Source organism: Panthera pardus, unplaced genomic scaffold (assembly GCF_024362965.1).
Source record: "Panthera pardus isolate Hobbes unplaced genomic scaffold, ASM2436296v1 HiC_scaffold_6, whole genome shotgun sequence".
In the NCBI taxonomy this organism is placed as follows: Eukaryota; Metazoa; Chordata; class Mammalia; order Carnivora; family Felidae; genus Panthera; species Panthera pardus.
In genome coordinates, this window is record NW_026526991.1 from 105703515 (window position 1) to 105725236 (window position 21722).

The window sequence follows — 21722 nt, forward strand, 5'->3', positions numbered from 1 at the left end:
GTTTCAAATTGAGGTTCCCCAAGTCCCAGATCCATACATTTCCCATTCCCCATGCACCCATAGTATAGAGGATAGGTACCAGGGTAGATGTTCAGGGGAACACCATCCAGCCCACTGGGACACAGTGGCACCTGGATCTGGAGCCTGAACCACTCCCATCATGGCCATGCCTCCTGTGTTCTTGAGTGGTCATGGGTCCACTTTTCTCATCTTTAATAGGGAATAACCAGAGAATTAACAAGGGCTGCAGAGTCCGTGCATGTGGAAGCATTTTCAGAAAAGCTATGTCAGGGGATGTATTCAGTGAGTACTAGTTAACTTCAAGTCTGTTCTTCCCCTCCTGGGATGGACAGCTCCCTGACAAGGAGCACTGAGCGCAGAATGAAGTGCCAGGTGCCATAGTAGCCTGGGAGGAAGGGAAGAGGGGAGATAGCAGTACACAGGGCATGACGGGGAAGTGTGGGAGAATGGGGGCTTTGTAATGAAAATGTCTGATGTGTTGTCCATGGAAACTGGTCAGAAAGCCCCACGAGGCCTGAGTCTGGGATTCATGAAAAGACCCTTGACTGGGTCAGCAGCAGTGTTAACAAGGCAGTTACCTGGTGTGCCACCTGTGGACCCAGCCACCTCACTGCACCCCCACGCTGGGCAGAAGGGTGCTGCAGCCACACCACCTGGGTGACTGTGCCCTCCTCGCTGCAGGAAAGGAAGTGGGCCCAGCCTCAGCAGTGCTAGTTGGGTAGCATTCTTAGATTGCCTTGGAAGGGTAACTGGACAGGTAAAGAGATGGTCTGGTGTATTAGCTAGTCAGTGTTCCTTGAAAGAGTGGAATCTGATGCTGTCATTAAGAAGGGAAGACAGTTTTAAAACGGGTCTGGCTGCCACAGGGTGCTATAGTACGCCTCCAGGTCTCAACCTGGGTTCTCCACTCTGCAGCTGATGGCTTTTCTTATCTGCCTGATTGGTTTCTTTACACATTATCTTCTCTAGAAGTAGCAGGGACTTTTAGCATAAGATGATGGATGGATAGCCTGGATTGGCAGAGGATGTAGAACTGATAGTGTAAGAGACACCCCAAGCTTAGCCATCACCCACTTTGGTGGAAGGAACAAGTTGACATTTGAGGATTGGATGCATGAGGTCTGGCTCAGCTGAACTGATGTGCTATCACCCTGGTGGGAGGAGCACAAGGGACCAGATGATGGGAATGAAACTGAGCAGCCCCTAGGTCGAATGCCACTTTCCTAAGCAGATGGGGAAAGGGCTAGAAGGGAAGAGGTTTTGTGATAGGAGGAATAAAGTGCTAACTCCCTAAAAATGCTTTAGGGTAACTTTAGGATATATCAGCATAGAGTAGTCCTTACAAACTCAGACTTTGGAACCAGACTTCCTATGTTTGAATCCCATTCTGCCACAGGCTATGTGATGTTGGGCAAGTTAACATCTCACCTTTCTGTGCCCCACTGTCCACATTTGGAAATAGGGATGACAATTTTATACTCAATCACTCAGGGTGTTTGTATGGAGCAGTTAGAAAAGAGCCTGGCACAGAGTACGCTCTCAGATGTTAGCTACTGTCCTTCCTGTTGCCATCACTGTCATCATTGGCATCACCACTGTTATCACTAGTTCCTTGGCCAACTCAAGGGGCAGCACATATTGGAAAAGATAGTCAGTAGGTCTGTTTCTGGACCTGGCTCTGCTATTTGTCAGCTTGGAATCTGGGAGAGGTTGTTTTACTTTCTGTACCTGTCAGTCTGGGAGGTTAGGCAGGTCTGCCGCCTACCATCTTGTGGATATCAAGGCACACGTAGAAAATGGCAGCCTTCATGAGGTATGCTGGGTAAATGGACCCTCAGCTATGCCCATAGGGCTGAGGGGGATCAATAACTAGCACAGCAGCTAAAGCCTTGACTAAGATGCTTTCCAGGCCCAGAATTGCCCTGTTAACACAGGTCAGAGGCCATTCAAGGTAGGAGAATGAACCCTGGACTCTGTAGTCAGGGAATCTGGGTTCTAGTCCTGACTGGGAAGTACCTGCTGTGAAGTCTTGAGAAAGTTTCTCAGGCCTTCTGGGCGTCAGAGGTTTGGACTAGATAATCTCTAAGGTCTTTCTCCGTGCTTTGATTTATTAACTTTGTGAGTACAGGTTTCCCTGGGAGAGGAAGTTGGTCCCTTCTTCTAGGATTCCCATCCTCTTTCCCTTCCTCTTCCTGTTAGGTCCCATGGGCAAGCCTGGAAACCTGGCAGTGTTATGGGGGTGGGGGGAGATGGGGCTGGAAGAGCATAAACTGGCCTTCCTCTGAAGTTTCCCCTTTCTGGCCTTCATTTGTGGGTGCAGGGTAGAAGGACCCTTATCATATTAGGTCACTTTTTTCTTGAGAATGTGTTCTTTCTGGAATTTTGATAAAGAAATCTGGTACAAGAACTTCACCGAGTGCACTGCCATTGGTGAGTGAACCAGCTTGTCCCTCTAGATCCCAGCACGCGCCAACAGAAAAGTCATGAAGATCTAGATGTCAGCCTTGCCCACTGAAGGCAAGGCCTCCACAGACTAAAGAGCGGTAAGGTATTCCATGTGGAGCTGTGTCTTGGAGCAAAGATGGCTGTCCTGCCCTAAATGCACAGGATACATGCTGCTGTGCTCTTGAGGGTCCAGAGCCCCCAGCCATCTTCAGGTTCTGTGGAAGGTGTCAGAAGATAAAGTAGAAAGGGGAAAAAACACTCTAAACTTCAGATTAAAAGATCTGAATCTCCAAATTTCAATGAAAAATCTTGAAGTCAAGTCTGCCTTAAATCTACTATGTCACCTCTCCCAACCATAGCTTGAGTCCCTGGGTGGCAGCGTGGAAGCCACGGGAAAAGAGGTGTCTAGGGGACAGCCTGTCCCAACTGGAGCAGGCACTGCTCTGTAAAAGCACCCCTGAGCACACATGAGGGAAAAATGAAGTCCAGTGCAATCTAAATAAATAAAAGAAGAAGAAAAAAGTTTTTAGAAATGTGTGTTTACTCTGGCACGCGACTGGCCTCCACTGCTTTTGACATATTAGGAAAAATTTTGGCGGGGACCCATTAGAAGCACTTTAAAAGGCATATGTTTCTTCTCAGAATACAAGGGGCTTGGAATGTATTGTTCAAACAAAATTCTTATGAATCTTTGATTCATTTTAAAATATATATGTGTATGTTTGTTTCACTTATGCCTTCTGTGGCCTTGACTTCCTTAACTCCCTTCCTCAGACCATTTGAAATAATTATTTTACTGACTATTTTTGCCAATTGTGTGGCCTTAGCGATCTATATTCCCTTTCCAGAAGATGACTCCAATGCCACCAATTCCAACCTGGTAAGTCCACCATCCCAAGTCTCTGCTTTTCTCCCTCGGTGCAGGACTGAGTTTGGATCACATGGATTCAAGGTGGAATGTGGGGAGAAGTGACATGTGTGTTTGACATGCGCAAAAGTGCTGCCACGCTCAGATCTCAAGTGCTATTGCTGTCTATTCAAATCAGCACCTGTCTTATCACAGCCTGTTTTCAGAAAAAATATTCCAATTAGGTGGTGGTGAGATGTGTGCTGTGTGTGTGTGTGTGTGTGTGTGTGTGTGTGTGTGTGTGTGTGTTGAGGGCTACAAAATGTGCTGCATAAGTTGCACGTGCAGGTGTTTGCAGGCGCAAGCTTTCATCTTGGGTCATTTGTTACTTATTTTAAGCGACTGTGTCCCATTGGTAGGGTTTGCTCAGGTGATCTGTAGTATCACTGCACGAGAAGTAATTTCTAGGAAGCTTTTAGGAAAGTTTCCTTTTGCAGCCAAGATGTATTATTTAGTTGAAAGGGTTTTATTTTCTTGGGAAAGGCGGCTTTCCATTTGGATTGTTGGGAGGCCAGTGCTGGCAATTTGGGGTTAGAATTTGTCCATGGAAAAAGCGCAGAGTGTGTTTACTTTTGGCTGAGCGTGAAGTCATTACAGAGGCCTTTGCTCTGTCTGGGCATGGGAGGAAAAGAGCTCTGGAATGCAGTTGGCAAAATCAGGGCACTCCAGGATGCCTCTGCTGCAGGCGGTAGGAAGATCCTGCCTCTCTCCCCCTCCCCCCGCAGAGACACCATAACTTTTCCTGTGATTCCCACCAAGTGCATCTTTTCCCCTCATCAGCACCTTCCTCTAATTAGCGAGATTGGGCTGTCTGATGAGATCGTTTTGAAAAGAAGCAGGAGGGTTACAGAATTCTCCTTTCTGTTGTTGCTGGCTGCTGATGGTATCATGGGTGTAATTCTTTTGCTTTTTAACCTTTGACATTTTCTTTGGCCCCTTCAGCAAATAGATCTGATGCACATTTGAAACTTCTCCCCTGTTTTCCCCAGTTCTGACGATTGGCCCCAGCTCCATATTGGGTAAGATGTTATGGTGTGAGCCGGGCTGCTGCGTCTTATGGCTTGGCTTGGGCTACGTGTTGGGGACAGGTTCCCTAGCTGGCCAGTGAGCTCCGAGTGATGACATGGCCAGAGTCAGCAGGCAGGCAGAGCATTAGCAGTCCATGCGGCCTTCTGAGGCGTGACCTTGTCTCTTAACAGGCAAGAAATCTTTACTGTGTCAGAATAAATACAAGCAGGAGTGTCTCCCAAACGGCCCTTGGAAAAGCTGGAGCATCTTCCATCAGTTATACTTGTCTCTGTGTCCACCTCCCTCCCCCCACCACAGCCCTCCCGAAACCCCTGCAGCATAGCACTTAATCTGCAACTTAAGAAAAAAAAAAAGAATCTGTGTCTTATTCTGAAGCCAGTGAAGCTTTGGGTGTACTCTAGGCAAAAGCAGTGGGGAAAGTGGCTAGAGAGTTTGTGTTTATTTTATGCCCCAGCCCCTCCTGTGGAGCTCCCTGGGGGGATTAGCAGCACAGAGAGGGAAGCCTGGGCTGGCTGCATGGGAACAGAGGGGCTGGCAGGACAATGAGGGGAGGGGTTGTGTTGGACTTACCCTGGAGCTGGGGTGGAGGTCGCGGAGTGCAGAGACTGCTGGAGGGACAGTGGAGTTTTAAAATCACACCACAGAGTGATGGAGGTGTTCTAAAGTGGGATGGTAGTATGGTTGCACAGCTGTATAACTGTACTAAAAATCATTGAGTCATATATTTAACAATGGGTGATTTTTATGGTATGTAAATTATACCTCAATAAAGCTGTTTTTATAAAAAAGCATAATACCAGCATGGAAACCCAGGCCTTTCAATGCCTCCCAACATTAGCTGCTTGTTGCTCTTTTATACCTTGCAAATGAAGGGGAGGTTAGATAGGTGGAGGGAAAGGGGTGATGGGGACAGCCAGTGAAATTTGTCAGTGACATTACACTAGGATTTTGGGCAGGGGGGTTGCAGAGCAAAGTGTGAAGGGTTGAAAAGGGGCTTCTACGTGCTAGATCAATTCCCACCTCTTTCAAGCCATGGCTTGGGCAGTGACTTACCAAATGAAGGAAGCATGATAGCATTTCCTTTATCCCAAATACAAACACACACAGATAGACACATAGATACACACACAAACACACAGAGACATGCACAGATAGACACAGACACGCACATGGACACAGACACACATACAGAGACATATACATACATAGACACACACGGACATACACACAGATGTATACACAGACACAGACATATGTGCAGGTATATTACACAGACATGTAGACACATACACAGACGTACACACACACAGACATACACACAGATGCACACAGTAGACATACACATAGACATATACCCACAGATACACACAAACACATACATGCACATATACATACACAGACACATAAACACATAGACACACACACATGCACACACTTCTCTAATTCGGCTCCATTCCTGAACTTATATATATGTATGTGTATGTGTGTGTGTGTGTGTGTATATATATAATTTTTTAATTTTAATTTTTTTTTTAGCAAGAGCCTGCATTTGCCACTTCTGCCAGTTTGCTTTTGCTCTTTCTTCAGCTCCATGCTCTCTGTCTCCCATCTCTATCTCTGGAAAGTAAAAGATATGGATCTCAGTTGGCAAACTCAGGAGGGAAAGAAATGCAATTTGTTTTTGCTTTCCTATAACTGAACATCCTGTCTGATTTGTGACTCCATTTGGCCTGTGGCATAAAGCTCATTCCTGTAAGTGCTCTCAGCCCCTTCCCTGTAGTTGTAGCTTAGGCCACTGCATTATGGAGCCAAGGGGACACACTGCTCTTGTGTGGTCAGTCCACACCATTGAAGAGGCCTTGTCCCTCTTGGAAGGGCCTTGGTCTTTGATCCCTGCAGGCGGTGTGGTCCCTTATTCTCCAGCATGGGGTCTCTTGATCTGTAGCTCTGGATCTCTTGTGGCCACGCTGGGGCTGCAGGATGGGGACACAGTGAAGATTTCAAGGCCTTTTCAAGGACACACCTCAGGGCCTCACTTATTTTTGTTTCCTTGCTGATACTTCCAGGTTTGCCATCTTGGGGTCTTTCTTTGGGGCAAGGTTGCCCAGCAGATGCCTCCTGTAGTCTTCTATATGGTTCTCAGTGCCCTGACCTATACTCTTTGAACTCTGAAGCCATGGTATGACTCCTGTTCCCTGCATTCCACTGTGTCATACCTTCCCTGGGAGAGTGCAGGCCATCAACTTAATGGGAGGAGTGCACGACGGCCAAGGGGTATTAGAAAACCCCTAAAATAAACAACCAGCCAAACCCACACTGGCTTGTAGACCAGGCTATTATTCTGCTCCCTGGATATAATGCATATGAGTGTTGTGATTTGGGCCCTCTTCTTCCCCTTTCTCTCCACAGCATCTTATGTTGTGAGGTGCCCCTTTGCAAAACTGTTTTGTCCCTTGGCTTTGGGACATAGTTACTATCAAGTCCCCTCCTATGTCTTACTTTTTTTTTCCTGCTTCTAGCTTCTTGTCTTCTATGGGGACTTTTACCGGTCTGTGTTCTGGCCTCTCTTATTTCCTCTTTTTGTGCTCTCCCTTTGGTGAGCCCGGCTACTTCCACAATTTCATGTTCCCTGTCTAGCTGTTTTATGCTGTTCCTAGACTTATGTATCCAGCTCTCAGCTCTTTTCTAAAGCCCGGGCTAGGATTTCCTACATTAGAGAGGCCCATAGACCAGTGCAGTGATTCCTGAAACTGGCTTAATTATTACAAACACCTGGAGAGCTTAAACTGAAAGATTCCAGTGCTTTGGTAGATCTGATTCAGATTGAGTAGTTCTGGGGCATGGTCTGGGAATATGCATTTGGAAAATCCCTCATGGGCAGGATTGGGGAGCTAATGATCAGTCAGATTTGGGAGCTACTGGCTTTTTGGATGGAGTAAACTTTGAGTTGGCCTGATATGGGTTCATGTCTTGGCCTTACCACTTTGTATCTTAATCTGGATCTTAATGTGGAGTTGTTTATTTTAGTCTTTCTGAACCTCAGTTCCCTAGCCTGTAAAATGCAAGTAATGCTCCCTTGCAGGGTTGTGGGGAAGAATAAGGCCGACGGTGATCATGAAATGCCCAGTATGGTCTTGGCACACAGTGACATGTGCCAGGATGTCTTGCAGACACTTCAGACAAACAAGTCCAGATAGGATTTATCCTCGCTCTCATCACACAACCGGTCTCAAAAAAGAAAACAAAAGAAACCATGCAGGAATGTTGCTCCTGACCTTTGCTCTTAGCCTGGTCACTGGCTCTACGGACTGACCTTGGTGTCATACAGAGTCATCCTGAACACCTTATTCCCCTCACTGTGTTCATCTGAGCAGACTTCCAGAAATGGAGTTTCTATTGACAATATCTCCAATTTAGCTTCCTTTCTATTTTCGAAGTCATTTGTGTAAACTTCCTGTGACTTTGTTTCTTTGTCTGTAAAGTGGGAAGAGCATAATCACAGTATCTACCTTGTGAATTGCTGTGAGGATTAATGAGACAAGACGGCTAAGGTTCTTAGAAGAGTGCCATAGTGAGGGCTCTATGCTGGGCAGTGGTGGTGTTGTTACCCTCATGCCATTGTCAGCATTCCAGCCTGGGCCATTGTGGCCTTTTGCCTAGACTATTGCAATAGCCTTTTGCCTTGTATTCTACCTCCAGAACCTCCTTCTATGGGTCCATCTTATGCTCCTTCAGTCATTTGACAAACATCCATGCCCAGAGCCAGGCACAGTGTTTGGGATATTTCAAGACGCAGACAGGAAAGATAAACACGTACAGATGTTTGCAAATCGTGAAAGGTCTTTTAGGGGCTCAAAGTGTCAGGGAGGAAGCACTGATTTGTTTTGCTATTGGGAAGAGAAGAGGGAAGGCTTCACATGGGAGGACATATTTGAGTTGCCTCTCCCAATAAGAGGTGATTTCCAGGCCAAAAGAGGCAGTTTATGTGCTGCCAAAGCGAGCACCAAAAGAGGCATTTCAGGCTGAGGTGTACACATGTGCAAAGGCCCTGTGGCTGTGCCCTTTATAACTAGCGTTTCAAGTGAATGAGAAGAGCCAGGAGGCGGGGGGGTGGGGGGCTTCCTGGCCCATGCCAGCAGTTGAACTTAACTGCAGGTGATGGGAAGATCCTGAAGATTTTAAGAGCAGCAGAGGACTGGGTCTGGGAGTCTTTTTGAGAAAGTGTGCTTTCTTTTTTTCTTTTTGAGAAAGTGTAAGGAAAATGGCTTGGATAGAGACTTCACTATTTGTAAAGAAAAAAAGAAACTGCAGAAGTCCAGATGATAGTGACAATAGGGATAGAAAGGAGGGTGGTCGATTTAGGAAGTAAGCCTCCCCAGACTTGTGACCAATTGGATATTGTAGATGAAGCAGAGAGCAGAGTCCTGGGATGGTGATGTGCCTTTAGCCAGGAGGACTTCACATTGAAGGGGAAGGGACTGAGGGATGCAGTCTGAGCTTTGTTAAGTGAGAAGCTCATGGAACACGCGCATGGAGATGTCCAACAGGCAGTAGATACTGGTTAGAGGCTCAGGAGGCAGTTGGGGCTGAAGAGGGAGGAGTGAGGGCATAGATGGTAGGAGAAGCCACGGGCCTCATTTGGAGCATTGCAGGCTGGACCCTGGACTCCCAGGCTGCAGCCATGAGGTGGACAGAGGGAGGGGAGCCCCAGAAGGTATGACAAAGATTTGGCCTGTGAGGTAGGAGGGAAACCAGAGAGAGTAGAGTTATAGAAGCAAAGGTCAGAAAGTTTACAAACATAGAAGAGAGACTGGTTGCTGGCTCAGGCTTGTCTTTCTGGCAGTCCAGGAATCCCAGGAGGACTGGCCTGCTTTGTGGGGGAAGCTGAGCTCAATGCCCAGCATAAGAGGAGAGGACATAGGCTGGCATCTGTAGTCTCCCCCAGGCCCTGAGATAGTAGGTGCATAATGACTGTTTATTGAGCTTCAGTGTCGTGCCAGAACATGGTCCCTCAATCACGTAGGTTCCCCTAAGATGAAGCTCGAGAATTCCCCCAGTACTTTCATGGTGTGGTCGTATATTTTAAATAAGGAGCTGCTATTTCAGAGTCCTGCTCTGAGAAAAGCAAAGGAGGGATGATGGCAACAGCAGTGGTTTTCGGACCTCGGTAGGTGAGGATCCTATGGAGAACTGGTTAGCATGCAGACTCCCAGGCCCTGCCCCAGAGACTCCCATTCCATGTCTGGAGTGGGCCCCAGAGTCTTGTCCACGGTCATCCCCCCTCCTCTGTGACCTGGTGTGGGGGACTGGGGACTGGCCTCTGAGCTTGTCATCATAGGGTGGACCCTCCTGAAGCTCACCCTCCTGACAGCCCTCTCTGGGACATGTTGGCTGCTGAGAGGTTTCCCACTCTGTTGGGTTCAAGAACAGACTGTTTAACGAAGCACGCTGGTGCTGTCACAGAATTAGCAGAGTCTTCCTTTCACACACCCTGGCAGACTCACATCTGCGCTTATGGTTTTCCCTTCCATACATCCTCCGTCATCCTCTCCTTTCTCCTGTCTCCTTAATATAACCCCCACTTATTTTTCTAGCACTTTGCTTTCTTCTCCTTCCGAGAGATGAAAAGTATTCCGGTATAGAATTTTTTTTGGCTCTTTCTCTCATTATTTAAAGAAAAGTCTGTTTTATGCTCCACCTAACATATACTTTTGCACCCAAATCCATCATCTTTGTTATCTTTTCCTCATGTTAGTAAAGGATAATGAAACCGAACTGGCCCATGACACGACATTTCTCTCTGTGTTATTCACAGTATTGTTACTGGCAATGCCACCTGCTATGCAGTACATCATTTATAATATAGCAGCTGTAAACCTGTTCCACCAATAGCCGTTACCCAGTAGGTGTAGGGTGTCTGTTGAATAACCTCAGCGAGTGGGGTGAACTCATTGTGTGTGGAAAACTCCCAGTTCTCTCAAACCCTGAAGTCCACAAAGATTTGGCTTGGGTTGAAATATTAAGAAAATATATTTGGCATTTGACCTTGTGCAAAGAACAGTGCTGTGTACTTTCTGGAGCAAGAGCCAGGCTCTCTGCGGAGGTGGAGAGGCCAGAAAAGGAGTTGTTTTGGGGCTGGGCTTGCCATCTCCATTGCAGACTAGAGTGAGCTCAGGGGGATGGGTTTGTGAGAGGTACTTGAGCCACATTAGGAAAAAGGTTGGAATGTCAGATTTCCTCACTTCCTGCTGTAAAGTTGGGACAATGATGAGAGTTGGCGTCATAGGCTGGCCGCGAGGGTTAAATGAGTTAATGTATGAGAAGTGCTTAGAACAATGCCTTGGCACAGCAAATGGGTGTTGTCCTTTAGAACTCAAAACCAGAGGCTGAAAGCCATCCCCTCCATCTGGTTCCTTGGGGTAAGTCAGGATCAGTGGCACTTCAGGCTAGCTTTTGTTTCAGAAGGGCGAGAGAGGACACCCAAAAGCCCTTGTTTCTAGCAACTCTAATCTGGCAAGATGGACGTGTGTCTGCACATGCCTCAGCCTCATCGTCTACTGCACAGGAAGGAGAGTGGAGATGCATTCATGGTGAAAGACAAGCCCTGAAAGGAGAGCCCTGGGTGGCCTGTGGGGGACCCTATCCCCCACCCCCACAGGTGTCTTGTGCCTGGAACAACCCTGTGTCTGTCTCTTCCCAGTCATAGCTTCGGGAGCCGGGGTGTGCCTGGGCACTGTAGAGTGGAGGTTTCCACAATCCCCATGCAGGCTGGGCTGAAGGCACTCTGCAGGGTCTTGCATTTAGGCCACAAGTTCTGAGATGAGTCCAGGACCTGCCCACCAGGCTCTCCGAGACCTGGGTGGCCCCAAGTCAGAGCTTCTATTTGAGAAGTGAATAAAAATGCCAGTTCAGGGGGCCCCTAATCTCTCTGCAGTGAGCTGTGATTTCTTGAATCATCAGGTTTGTCTAAGAGTGAGACTTTCATGCTTCAACAAAATGCAATTTGTTATTGCTACCTTGTATGTGTCATCTTAATGCCCCAGACTTACACACTTTGCATAAATACTAGGGTTGTAAAATACACCAATAGATAATTGCAGGTAATAAGCCACATAGCTTCTGCATCGTACGTGAATCGTCTCTGTGCTGTGTGGTGAGAGGGAGCAGGGTTGGGGAGAGGCAGCAGTGTATAGTCTGTCTTTGGATGAGAGAATGAGCACGATACCGTGCTTCCTCTGAGGCGCTCATTGATTTGGTCAGGGTGGGACCTGGGCATGGGTATGTCTTAAAAGCTATTCTGGAGCCAGGGTTGCAGGAATTGACCTGGGAAGAGAGACCTGAACTGCATGGCCTTAGGTCAGCCACTTAACCTTCCTATTTGTGTCTCTTCCGGTGAGTGGGAGTAATAAAACCTGCTTAGTCATAATAATCGCCCTTATTGAGTGATCACCAGGTGCCAATGCTTTGCAAACACTATTCCTAATCCCCACAGCAATAAATTATAATATCTATTTACTTCTTTACTTGAGGGTAGAGAATTTTTCCCTTTTGTTTGCTGCTCTATCCCCAGCGCCTTGCGCGGTAACTGGCATATGTCAGGCTCTTGATAAATATTTGTCGAGTGAATGAATGAACCCTGCCAGGTAGTATCCCTTTATTTCAGATGAGGAAATAGTATCTCAGAGAAATAAAGTGACTTGGTGAGTGAGTGGCAGAGTTGTAATTTGAACTCAGGACTGTATGAGAGCATTGCCTGGGCTCTTTGCTCTGTTCTCTGGAGTATGTAGGGTTGCTGTGAGCATAGAATGAAGTAGGTGTGAAAATGTTTCAAATATTAAGCACTCTCTGGCAGTATTAACAGGTATTTAAAAAAGCAAACTTGGTTCTGTTGCAGAATAAATTTGGTAAATGCTGAGAGAACTGAAGTTAAATTAATTTGTTGTGAGACTTCTTGGAGTCCTTAACATGATAACAAGTCACTATTTAGTGCTTTGAGTATTTTAATGCATTTAAGAATCTTAAAAACCCTAGTTATTATCCCATTTTACCGATGAGGACACAAGCTCTGAGAATGGAAATAATTTGTGCCTTGAAGTGTAGCTGCGAAGTGAACACTGTCTTGTAGACAGTTGTGTAGACACAGGCCTGGGGGTAACACACACCTGTGTGTGTGTTCTTAACCATTGTGCTACAGCAGCCTCCCTGTGAGTTAAGGTGCCTCTAGGCTCCCTGGACTTTCCCAAACCATCTCAAACTACAGACAGTTTGAGGAGTGGTATTCCTTGGAACACACCATGGTGAATGCTGTACTCAAGTAACTCAGTGGTTTAAAACCACATGCAGGAGAAAACCCTCACCCCAAGGATGGATGCTGTTGGGAGAAAGGACAGAGCAGGGAGCAGGATGGGGCACACTGCAAGGCCAGTGCAGCAAAGGAGGCCAGCAAAGCCCACCTGGTGGCCGGGTCAGGGACTTGGCATTTCCAATGGGATGGCAAGTTCCCTGATAGAGTTGTGCTTACTCTGTCTTAAACCCTCGGGTGCCTGGGGCAATTGTTTGACTCAGTGTTTCCTCACTAAATATTTCAGAGGAGAAAGCATTGTCTGCTCTGCATTTGCCAGAGAATGGGGTGAGAGGAGATGATGCTTTGAAGTCTAAGCATGGTGACACCTCTTGCTCCATTTTTATCCATCTGTATTCATTTTGGGGGGAAAATGTTTCACACGGATTCACACTCTGGGTAATGGAACCCCTTTCATGTATCAAACTCCTTTTAACGTAAGTATATTAGAAGAAAGTCTTTCTGGAATATAAAATACAAATCCCTGGATCTTTAAAAGAAAATTCTCAAAATACTCCCATCCTTTTCTGGGACTGTACAGTCACTGGAAACTTCAATTATTAAAACTAATGTAATACCATAAAACCATTGAGAGAGTGAAGGAAACTCCAAATGACCCCAGAACACTGTGACCTGAGAGGATCTTTGGGCATCATTTTCATACACCGTCCCTGTTGGGGTGTCTCTTGCCCCCGTACCAGCCCTTTCAGTGTGCTGTTCCCTCTCTCCTGGGAGTGTGGAAACTGGATAACCACATCCATTATAGTTATGTACAAAGTAAGAGTAAATAGACTCTGATTTAGGAATGCATTAGCTTTAATTTGTGGATTTTATACAATTGATTTTGGCTTCTCAGAAGCCTTTTTTCCTCTTTATTCCCTTTGTTCTTACTGATTTCTGTATGATTGAAGTTGTTGGATTAGTGCCTTTCAACTAATAAGAATAATAATTGCACCATCCACACTCATGTAGCCACACTTCCATCGCTGCCACTGCTGTATGTATGTTACAGTGTTAACTCATTTAGTCCTCTCAATAACTCCATGAGACCTCTATTATTATGATTATAATCATTCCATTTTAAAGATCAGGGAAATGAGACACAGAGAAATGAACTAGCTTGCCCCAGGAGTGTGGATCCTTAATCAATACCCTTAACTGCTGTGCCCTTTGGCTTCCCTAAGGTGGATAAGGGAGAGGTGTTTTGCCCATAATATGCTCCTTTTAATTACTGGGGGCTCAACTAGAACACCTATAACATATGTGATGGTCTTTTATTTTAAATGTTTATTTATTTATTTTGAGAGAGAGAAAGAGAAAGCAAGCAGAGGAGGTACAGAGAGAGAGAGAGAGAGAGAGAGAGAGAGAGAGAGAGAGAGAATCCCCAGCAGGCTCTGTGCTGCACAGAGCCTAATGCGGGGCTTAAACCCACAGACAGTGAGATCATGACCTGAGCCGAAACCAAGAGTCAGACGCCTAACTGATTGAGCCACCCAGGTGCTCCTATATGATGATCTCTTTACCAAGCGTTGTCAGAGGAGGAGGGACAATGAATGTAGGGAATAAGCGCCTCAGGCTGTATGTGTTTGTGAAAGTCTTAAGGGCATGGCACCCCTGGTCGGTGCCATTTGGTAAGTGTGGGAGGTGGGTGAGAAGAAACTCATTTGTGTCCATTGCTGCCTGAGCAAAAGACTGGCTATGAGACCCGAATTCTTTCAAGGATCCCTGAGTCACATTAGCTGAGACCTTTAACCAAGTAGGCCTTCAAGCCTCCTCCTAAATAGATGAGAACCTCAGGTTGGAGCGGAGGACCCAGAATCAGCCTGACTTCCTGACCACAAGCTTAAAACCTGAATGAGCCTTCTTGGGGACCGAGTCAGTCCCTTGAGCAGTCTTGGGGACTGTTTGGGGAAGCGTTCTAGAGAGCTAGAAGGGCCTGCATTTGAATGAGGAGCTCTGTTGGGACCCTGGTCTGTATAGTCTAGTGGCTGGGCCAGCAGAATCAGATGTAGGGGACTTCAAGGGCACCCAACCTCAGATGAGAGCCACATCCCCTTTCATGGGTGTGGCTTTGTGGGATACACCTGAACACTCCAGGCCCCTTGGGATATGGGTAAACATATAGCCACAGCCTAAACCCGGTAGTGTGATGACGGTGAGAGAGCCCCAAGTTTGGAGTCACCGACCTGGGGTCTAGCTCCCATTTGGCCTCCAACTAGTGGCATGGCCTTATAACTTTATTTCCCTGGCCTTTAGATTTCTTGGTAGTGACATAGGTAATAGCTTGTACCTCACAGATTCACAGAAGATTCAAATGAGAGGATGTATATAAATGCTCTGTAAAATGCAAAGTGCCATATAAACATAGCTGCATTATCACAGTAACTATTGTTATTAAAACTAGTCCGATATAGTCGGTCTCTGATACATTTACTCCCTTTTTTCTGGTATGTTCCTCTGTGAACCTTTTCCTTTAGCCTCCTCTCAAGATAACTTAGAGATGCAAAAGAACTAAAAGCCAAGTTCCAAATTTAGTTCCTGACCTTTCCAAGATGGATGGTGAGCAGTGTGGCCATAACCTGTTTGTGCTGAGTGCAGCTGGGCTGTTGGAGCCTGGGAAATCCAAGCTAGGGGACAGCTGTCATATCCTTGACTGGGCTGGGGCCTGGAACCCCTCACCCTACATGTAGGGAGCCCCTTGCTGGGGAGCTCACTGGGTGCTCATTGTGTTTGCTCTTTGGGGCTAGTTTAACTTGGGCATAGGTGAGTGTGTCAGGAGAGTAGTTCCTTCAGCACCATCCTACAACTTGTAAAGCCTTCCAAAATACAGGGCAGAGATGACAGGAGAACACTGGAGTTTCTGTGCTCCAGGACACATCATCAACAATATGGCCTGGGAAGCGTTCTCTCTCTAGTGCCTTCAAGTCCTTAGGGACTGGGTCAGACATTGAGAATAAGGACAGATGTCCAGGAGGGGACCTCGTGAGCTGAATCGGGTCTTCTGCAGATTGGACCACAGTGCTGTGGGATTTGTGGTCAGGTTAGGTCTTCACAGGCTCAGAGAGCACAGACCTCAGAGCCACCTGTGCTTGTGGGTGGATTCTGGTTGTGCAGGCAAGGGCAGTGGCTAGTCTGCTTAAGAGCTGGGCTATGGTCACAGGTCAAATGCAGTTGGGTTTGAGTTGTGGCAGCTGGCAGGGTTGGAGAAGAAGTAGATGCCAAAGGGAAAGGCACAGGAACATGTGTCATCTTAGTCTGCAGGCTGCCACAGGCCCACTTTGCTAGCCTACTTGGTGGCTGAATTCTGGGATGACTCCCAGTGCCCTGCAGCCTTGCACAGTCAGTCCTGTCCCCATGATTGTGGGGCTGTCCTGTGATTAGGACAGGAGAGCATGACTGTGGTGGGGCATGCTATCCCACATAGTGGCTTTAAGAAAGGGGCAAAAATGGAAGGACAGAGGTCTAATCTAGTTTGGTGACTGAGCCCTTCCTGATGAAAAGATTCAGAGTACAGGAGGGTTTGATGTGTGGGATATTTTCTGTTGTTGGTTTTCATGAAGGAGGGACCCTGTAGCAAGCATCTGAGCATGACCTCTAGGAGCTGAGAGTGACCTGATCTGATGGCCATCAAAGAATGAAATTCTGCCAACAGTGTGAATGAACTTGCAAGAGGACTCCCCTGTCTGTCACTGCCCTGATTTCATCCTGAGCAGAGAACCTGGCCCCTCTGTGTCTAACCAACAGCACTGTGAGCTATCAAATGCATTTTGTTTCAAGCCACTAAGTTTGTGGTCATTTGTCAGGCAGCAGTAGAAAACCCTCAGTTCCCTCCCACACTTACACCTGGGCATTGCTGGGCTTGAGCTGGTCTCTGCCCCTTCACTGAGGGGCTTCTGCTCACATTGTTGTTCCTCTGCTTTGCCTGGCTAAATGCAGCTGGCCCTTGATGTCTCAGCCCAGATACCTCCACTTTATGCACTTGTTCCTCTGGCTGACTATTATGTATCCTCAAGGCTCCGATTGGAAGTCACTTTTTGTAGGAAGCTTTCTCTTCTCTTTCACAGCTCCATAAGATTTTCTAGATTCAGTAGCCTTATGCATGGTTTTGCTTTCTGCGGTTTCAGTTACCTACTACAGTCAACCAAGGTCAGGAACAGATGATCCTCCTTCTGATGTAACGTCAGAAGGCCAGCAGTAGCCTAGCACTGTATCGCAATGCCTATGTAATTCATTTCCCTTCATGTCATCACACAGGCATTTTATCATCTCACGTCATCACAAGAAGGGTGAGTACAGCCCAGTAAGATATTTTGAGGCAGAGAGACCACATTCACATAACCTATTACTGTATATTGTAATTGTTACATTTCATTATTAGTTTTTGTTATTAATTGCTTATTGTGCCTAATTTGTAAATTAAATTTTATCGTAAGTATGTATGTATAGGGAAAAACCTACGATCTATGGAGCTTGGTACTCTCTGTGGTTTCAGGCATCCACTGGGGGTCTTGGAGTGTCTCTCTGCAGATAAGGGGGGATGTGTCTCTTATCTAAGCACTGTTAATCTCCTGTTTATTTGTATGTGTATCTCACAGTGTTCGGTTGGTAGGGCTTCTGTAAAAAATTGCCACAAATTTAGTGGCTTAAGACAACAGAATTTTTTTCTCTCACAGTTCAGGAGGCCAGAAGTCCATAATCAAGGGGTCATCAGCATTGGTTCCCTCCAGGCACTCTGAGCAAGAATCCGTATCATGCCTCTGTCCTCTCTTCTGATGTTGTCATTAATGTTTGCCATGTGTTGGCTTCTAGACATCTCACTCCAGTCTCTGTCTCCACCTTCACATGGCCTCCTTCTCCAGGTATCTGTCTCTTTGTGTCCAGATTTCCCTCCTCTTATAAGGACACTAGCCATGGGATTAGGGCCCACCTTAATCCAGTGTAACTTTATCTTAACTTGATTCTGTTTGTAAAGACCCTGTTTCCAAATAGAGTCATGTTCACAGGTACCAGGGGACACAATTCAACCCACAACACTCACTAACAGTAAGCTGTGTGCAAGCCGGGATCATGTCCATATGGTATCCAGCACAGTGCCTGAATACCGTAGGAGCTTAATATGTATCTGCTGAGTGCCTGGCTGGTCTGTTATAGGCATTGCTTCACTTTAGGGAACAGTGTGCCTAGGGTGGGTGTGTGTGCTGGCAAGGGTAAGCTCCTGGTGCCCCTGTGACAGCAGAGCTGCCTGACAGATGGCAGCTTGGGTGGCAGCAGAGGTCCCTTTCACCCCAAAGGTCTGAGACCTTAACTCAGTCCTGTAGCTCAAGACCTGCTCCTGTCTTCCCTCTCTTGCCTCCTTGGCCCACTGGTGTCAGATGTGTGCCCCAAGGGAAGGGAAAATTCTGACTGCATCATAATTGGAGGTCTGTGGGTAGGGCAGCTCTCCAGGTTACAGTAGGCCCAGTCCTGATGCCTCCTTAGCCCCTCCTGGTGCCAGTGAGTGGGAAGGAAGAGGCCTCCCAAGGGGCCGCAGAGAGGGCCCTGGCTTCCCCACTGGTTCCCAGTGCATCCTGACCGACCAGGGAAGGCTTGGGCTGGTCCTCCTCCTCTTCCCTGGCACTCAGGGCCACTTGAAGCCAGTTTGGCAGAGGCCTCAGCAGTGACTTATCTTTGCCAAAGTTCAGTCCAGACAGAGGGGAGGAGCTCTTGGTGGACACGTGGCAACTCAGCCAGCTTGTTCCACACCCTTCAAAGTGCTGTCCCTCCCTCTCTGTTTTGTGTCTGTGTGTCATCGTGTTTCTAGCAGAAGACCTATCCTGTAACCAGAGAATCTCTCTCCTGGGATGGGGACAGTCCCGAATTCACTCTGGGACCAGTCATAGAAGGTGGATGATTTGTGGAATGATCCCCGGAGAGGATCAGCAAGAGGGTCCTTTAACTACCACCAGAAATTTCTTTGTGATTGTAGATAAAGGGCTCCCAGCACTCTTGATTTGGACTTTGCTCCAAGGACCATTCTTGAAGCATAGAATGTACTCACTGAGTATTTGCTGAATAAATAACTGAGTGGGTATGTGAGTGAGAGAACTTGCTGGAGGAAAGGGTACTGGAGAGGTGGAGTGTGACTGAAATAGCACCATCCTGTCATTCCAGACCTTTCTCTGCTCCTCACTAGCTGGATGACCTTTGGCAAGTAACTTTGCCTCTCTGACCTCTGTTTGTACATTTTTCATCATCCAGGAGAGGATTATAAGTTTATTTATTTTGAGAGAGAGAGTGGAGGGGGTGGAGCAGAGAGGGAGGGAGGGAGGGAGGGAGGGAGAGGAGAGAGAGAGAGAGAGAGAGAGAGAGAGAGAGAGAGAGAGAGAGAGAGAATCCCAAGCAGGCTCCACACTGTCAGCACAGAGCCCGACATGGGGCTTGATCCCACAACTGTGAGATTACAACCTGAGACAGTATCAAGAGTCAGGCACTTAACCAACTGAGCCACTTAGGCGCCCCAAAGAGAATTATGTATAGATGGTCCTTTTACATTTTGCACATCTGGAGTCTTTGCCTGGTTGCTAGACCATTTGACTTGGTGTCAGTACAGTCATTCACACATTCATTCAATAAATGTGTATTGGCTGTCTGCTGTGTACCAGCTAGGTGCTGGAAATATAAAGTGTGCATACAGACGAGGTCTCTGCCCTCAAAGAACTTATGTTCTATGATATCAGTCAGTAAACAACAAGGCAAATTAATAAGCAAGAAAATTTCACAGCATTGACAGTAGTACCATGAAGAAAGTAGAAGAGGCTCTGGAGGCAGAGAGCAATGGGGGTGGGGGTGGGAGGCAGGGAAGGTCTCCGAGGATGGGTACTGGAGCTGAGAGGTGGTGATGGGAAGGAAGGGACACTAGAGGCCTGTGGGAAAAGTCTGCAGATGGACCTGGAGCAGGGAGGACTCACAGGTGTGTGTGGTGGGAGTGGCTGGTGCACAGTGAGGAAGGTGAAGAGGCATGCCAGCTGTCAGACAGATGGGAGGAGCTGCCTCACCTGGGCCATGCTGAGGGGGTTGCTCTGAATGTTGGGTTGGCAGGTCCTTTTAGCTTGTGAAGGTCTGCAAAGGAGCAGGAAGCATCCAGAAGGGTGATAGGAGGTCAACAGAGAAAGGTGAACATTTCTGCATTCACTTTGTCATTCCAAAAGTGATGTATGTGTTGCCAGTGGGCCTGTGTAGGTCTCACCAAGAGGAGGGAAAGGTGGGAGTTACAGAAACATATCAATGGCTCCTGTCAGAATTCATCAGTGATATGGAGGCCAGGTACCTCTGGAGGCAGTTTTCCTGACTCTTCCATACACTGTGGTCTTGGTGATCCAGCCTTTGGTAACCTGTCAAGCTCTCTACACCCTGATTCATGAGGGGAGCCCTTCTGGCCAGCCCATTGGGTGGTATACAAACCCTTCTGCTCCTTGGCGGCTGGAGAGGATTTGGAGCCTCCCTGGGGCATCTGGCCTCTGCAGCCTTTTGCTGTCAGGGGAAGAGGAGCATGGAGACAGCACTCTGAATGGTTTCATTTTATGTATATCTGTATATCCCATCTACCTGGAAGGAGAGTATGGGCAGCCTACATTCAGAAGTTCACTCATTTCCTTTGATGGCAGCCCCAGGGCAGAGGTCAGCCTTGTGTGAGTCATAGTAACCCAGTCTATATGAGATTAGCTTGACCAGAAGCCTGTCCAAATATTTGGAGGGGTAATGTTAGAGAGGTGTCTATTCCTTTCCATCATTTGGGGAGTACAGCCAGGTTGACATGAGACTCAGACACAGGGGAGAGAGCACTGAGCTGGGTGGTCCCTGGTCTAGTCCTGGCATAACCACCACCTGGCTGTGTGCCCTTGGAGGTGATACCTGGTGTTTATGAGTACTTCTAATGCCATAGCTTTGTGCCTTACATGCATCACCTCATTCAGCCTCCAGCAACCATAGGGGGTGGAGATATTGTTATCCCCTGTGACAGAGAAGCAAACAGGCTGGAAAAGTGGACGATTTGCCTGGGTGATTGCACCTGGAGAGCAAGAACCCAGAGTCCATGCTCTTGGACTGTCCCCTGCAGCTTTGGCAACTGGCCTCTGCTGGCCGAGTCTCATCTGTAAGGTAGGAGTGGTGAGATGATCTCTAAAGTCCTTTGCAATCTAATGTCATATGAATTCCTTCCATTAACTACAACAAGATACAAGCCATTGATAGCACCAAAGTCCACATTCCAAAGCGAGGAAACCAGACATATTCTGTACACAAAAACAATTTTTAGGAATTAATCACAAAGGGGGCAGATCAAGAAAAACTTGGTATTCTCCCTTGCTTTGGAGGAACTTTAATTTTTTTAATGTTTATTTTTGAGAGAGAGAGAGAGAGAGAGAGAGAGAGAGAGAGAGAGAGAGAGAGCGTGAGCAGGGGAGGGACAGAGAGCGAGGGAGACACAGAATTGGAAGCAGGCTCTAGGCTCTGAGCTGTCAGCACAGAGCCTGACATGGGGCTTGAACCCCCAAACCTTGGGATCATGACCGTGGCCCAAATCGGACCGACCAAGCCACCCAGGCGCTGTTTGGGAGAATTTTAAAGGACTTTGTTGAAAGACTACTACTATTGGATTTCCTGGCTCTTGTTGGGTTGTGGTAGGGGATCAACTTATGCTAGAGGTGATACTTATCCTAAGTTTTGCTGACTTTCCTCCCCACCTCCACCCCATAATCCAGTGGGACATGCTATCTGCATGCTGTTAATTGTGTCTTTAGTTTACTTCAAAGTTGCCTAAAGACATTTGACTATAAATTTATAACCACTGGTATTAGTGGTATTTAAAGAAAATAGCTATGGTAGGCAAGGTTAGCTGGTTCATCCAAACAAAGATTACCAGAGCCCTACTCTGTTGCTTGAGGTCAGCACTGTGTGGGCACATAAGAGGTGTAAGCATCCCTACTGAAGCATTGAGAATGC

At 47.1% G+C, this 21722-nt stretch overlaps 1 protein-coding gene across 50 annotated transcripts in view; it reads left to right on the forward strand.

Moving 5' to 3' along the window:
* Positions 1-21722, forward strand: part of CACNA1C (calcium voltage-gated channel subunit alpha1 C) — a 752487-nt gene that overhangs the window by 151028 nt on the left and 579737 nt on the right. For all 50 annotated transcript variants that reach the window (XM_019464982.2, XM_053895067.1, XM_053895065.1 and 47 more), the window contains exon 3: positions 3241-3346. In XM_019464982.2, the coding sequence (XP_019320527.2) occupies positions 3241-3346 (106 nt within the window). The remainder of the gene's footprint in view (positions 1-3240; positions 3347-21722) is intronic.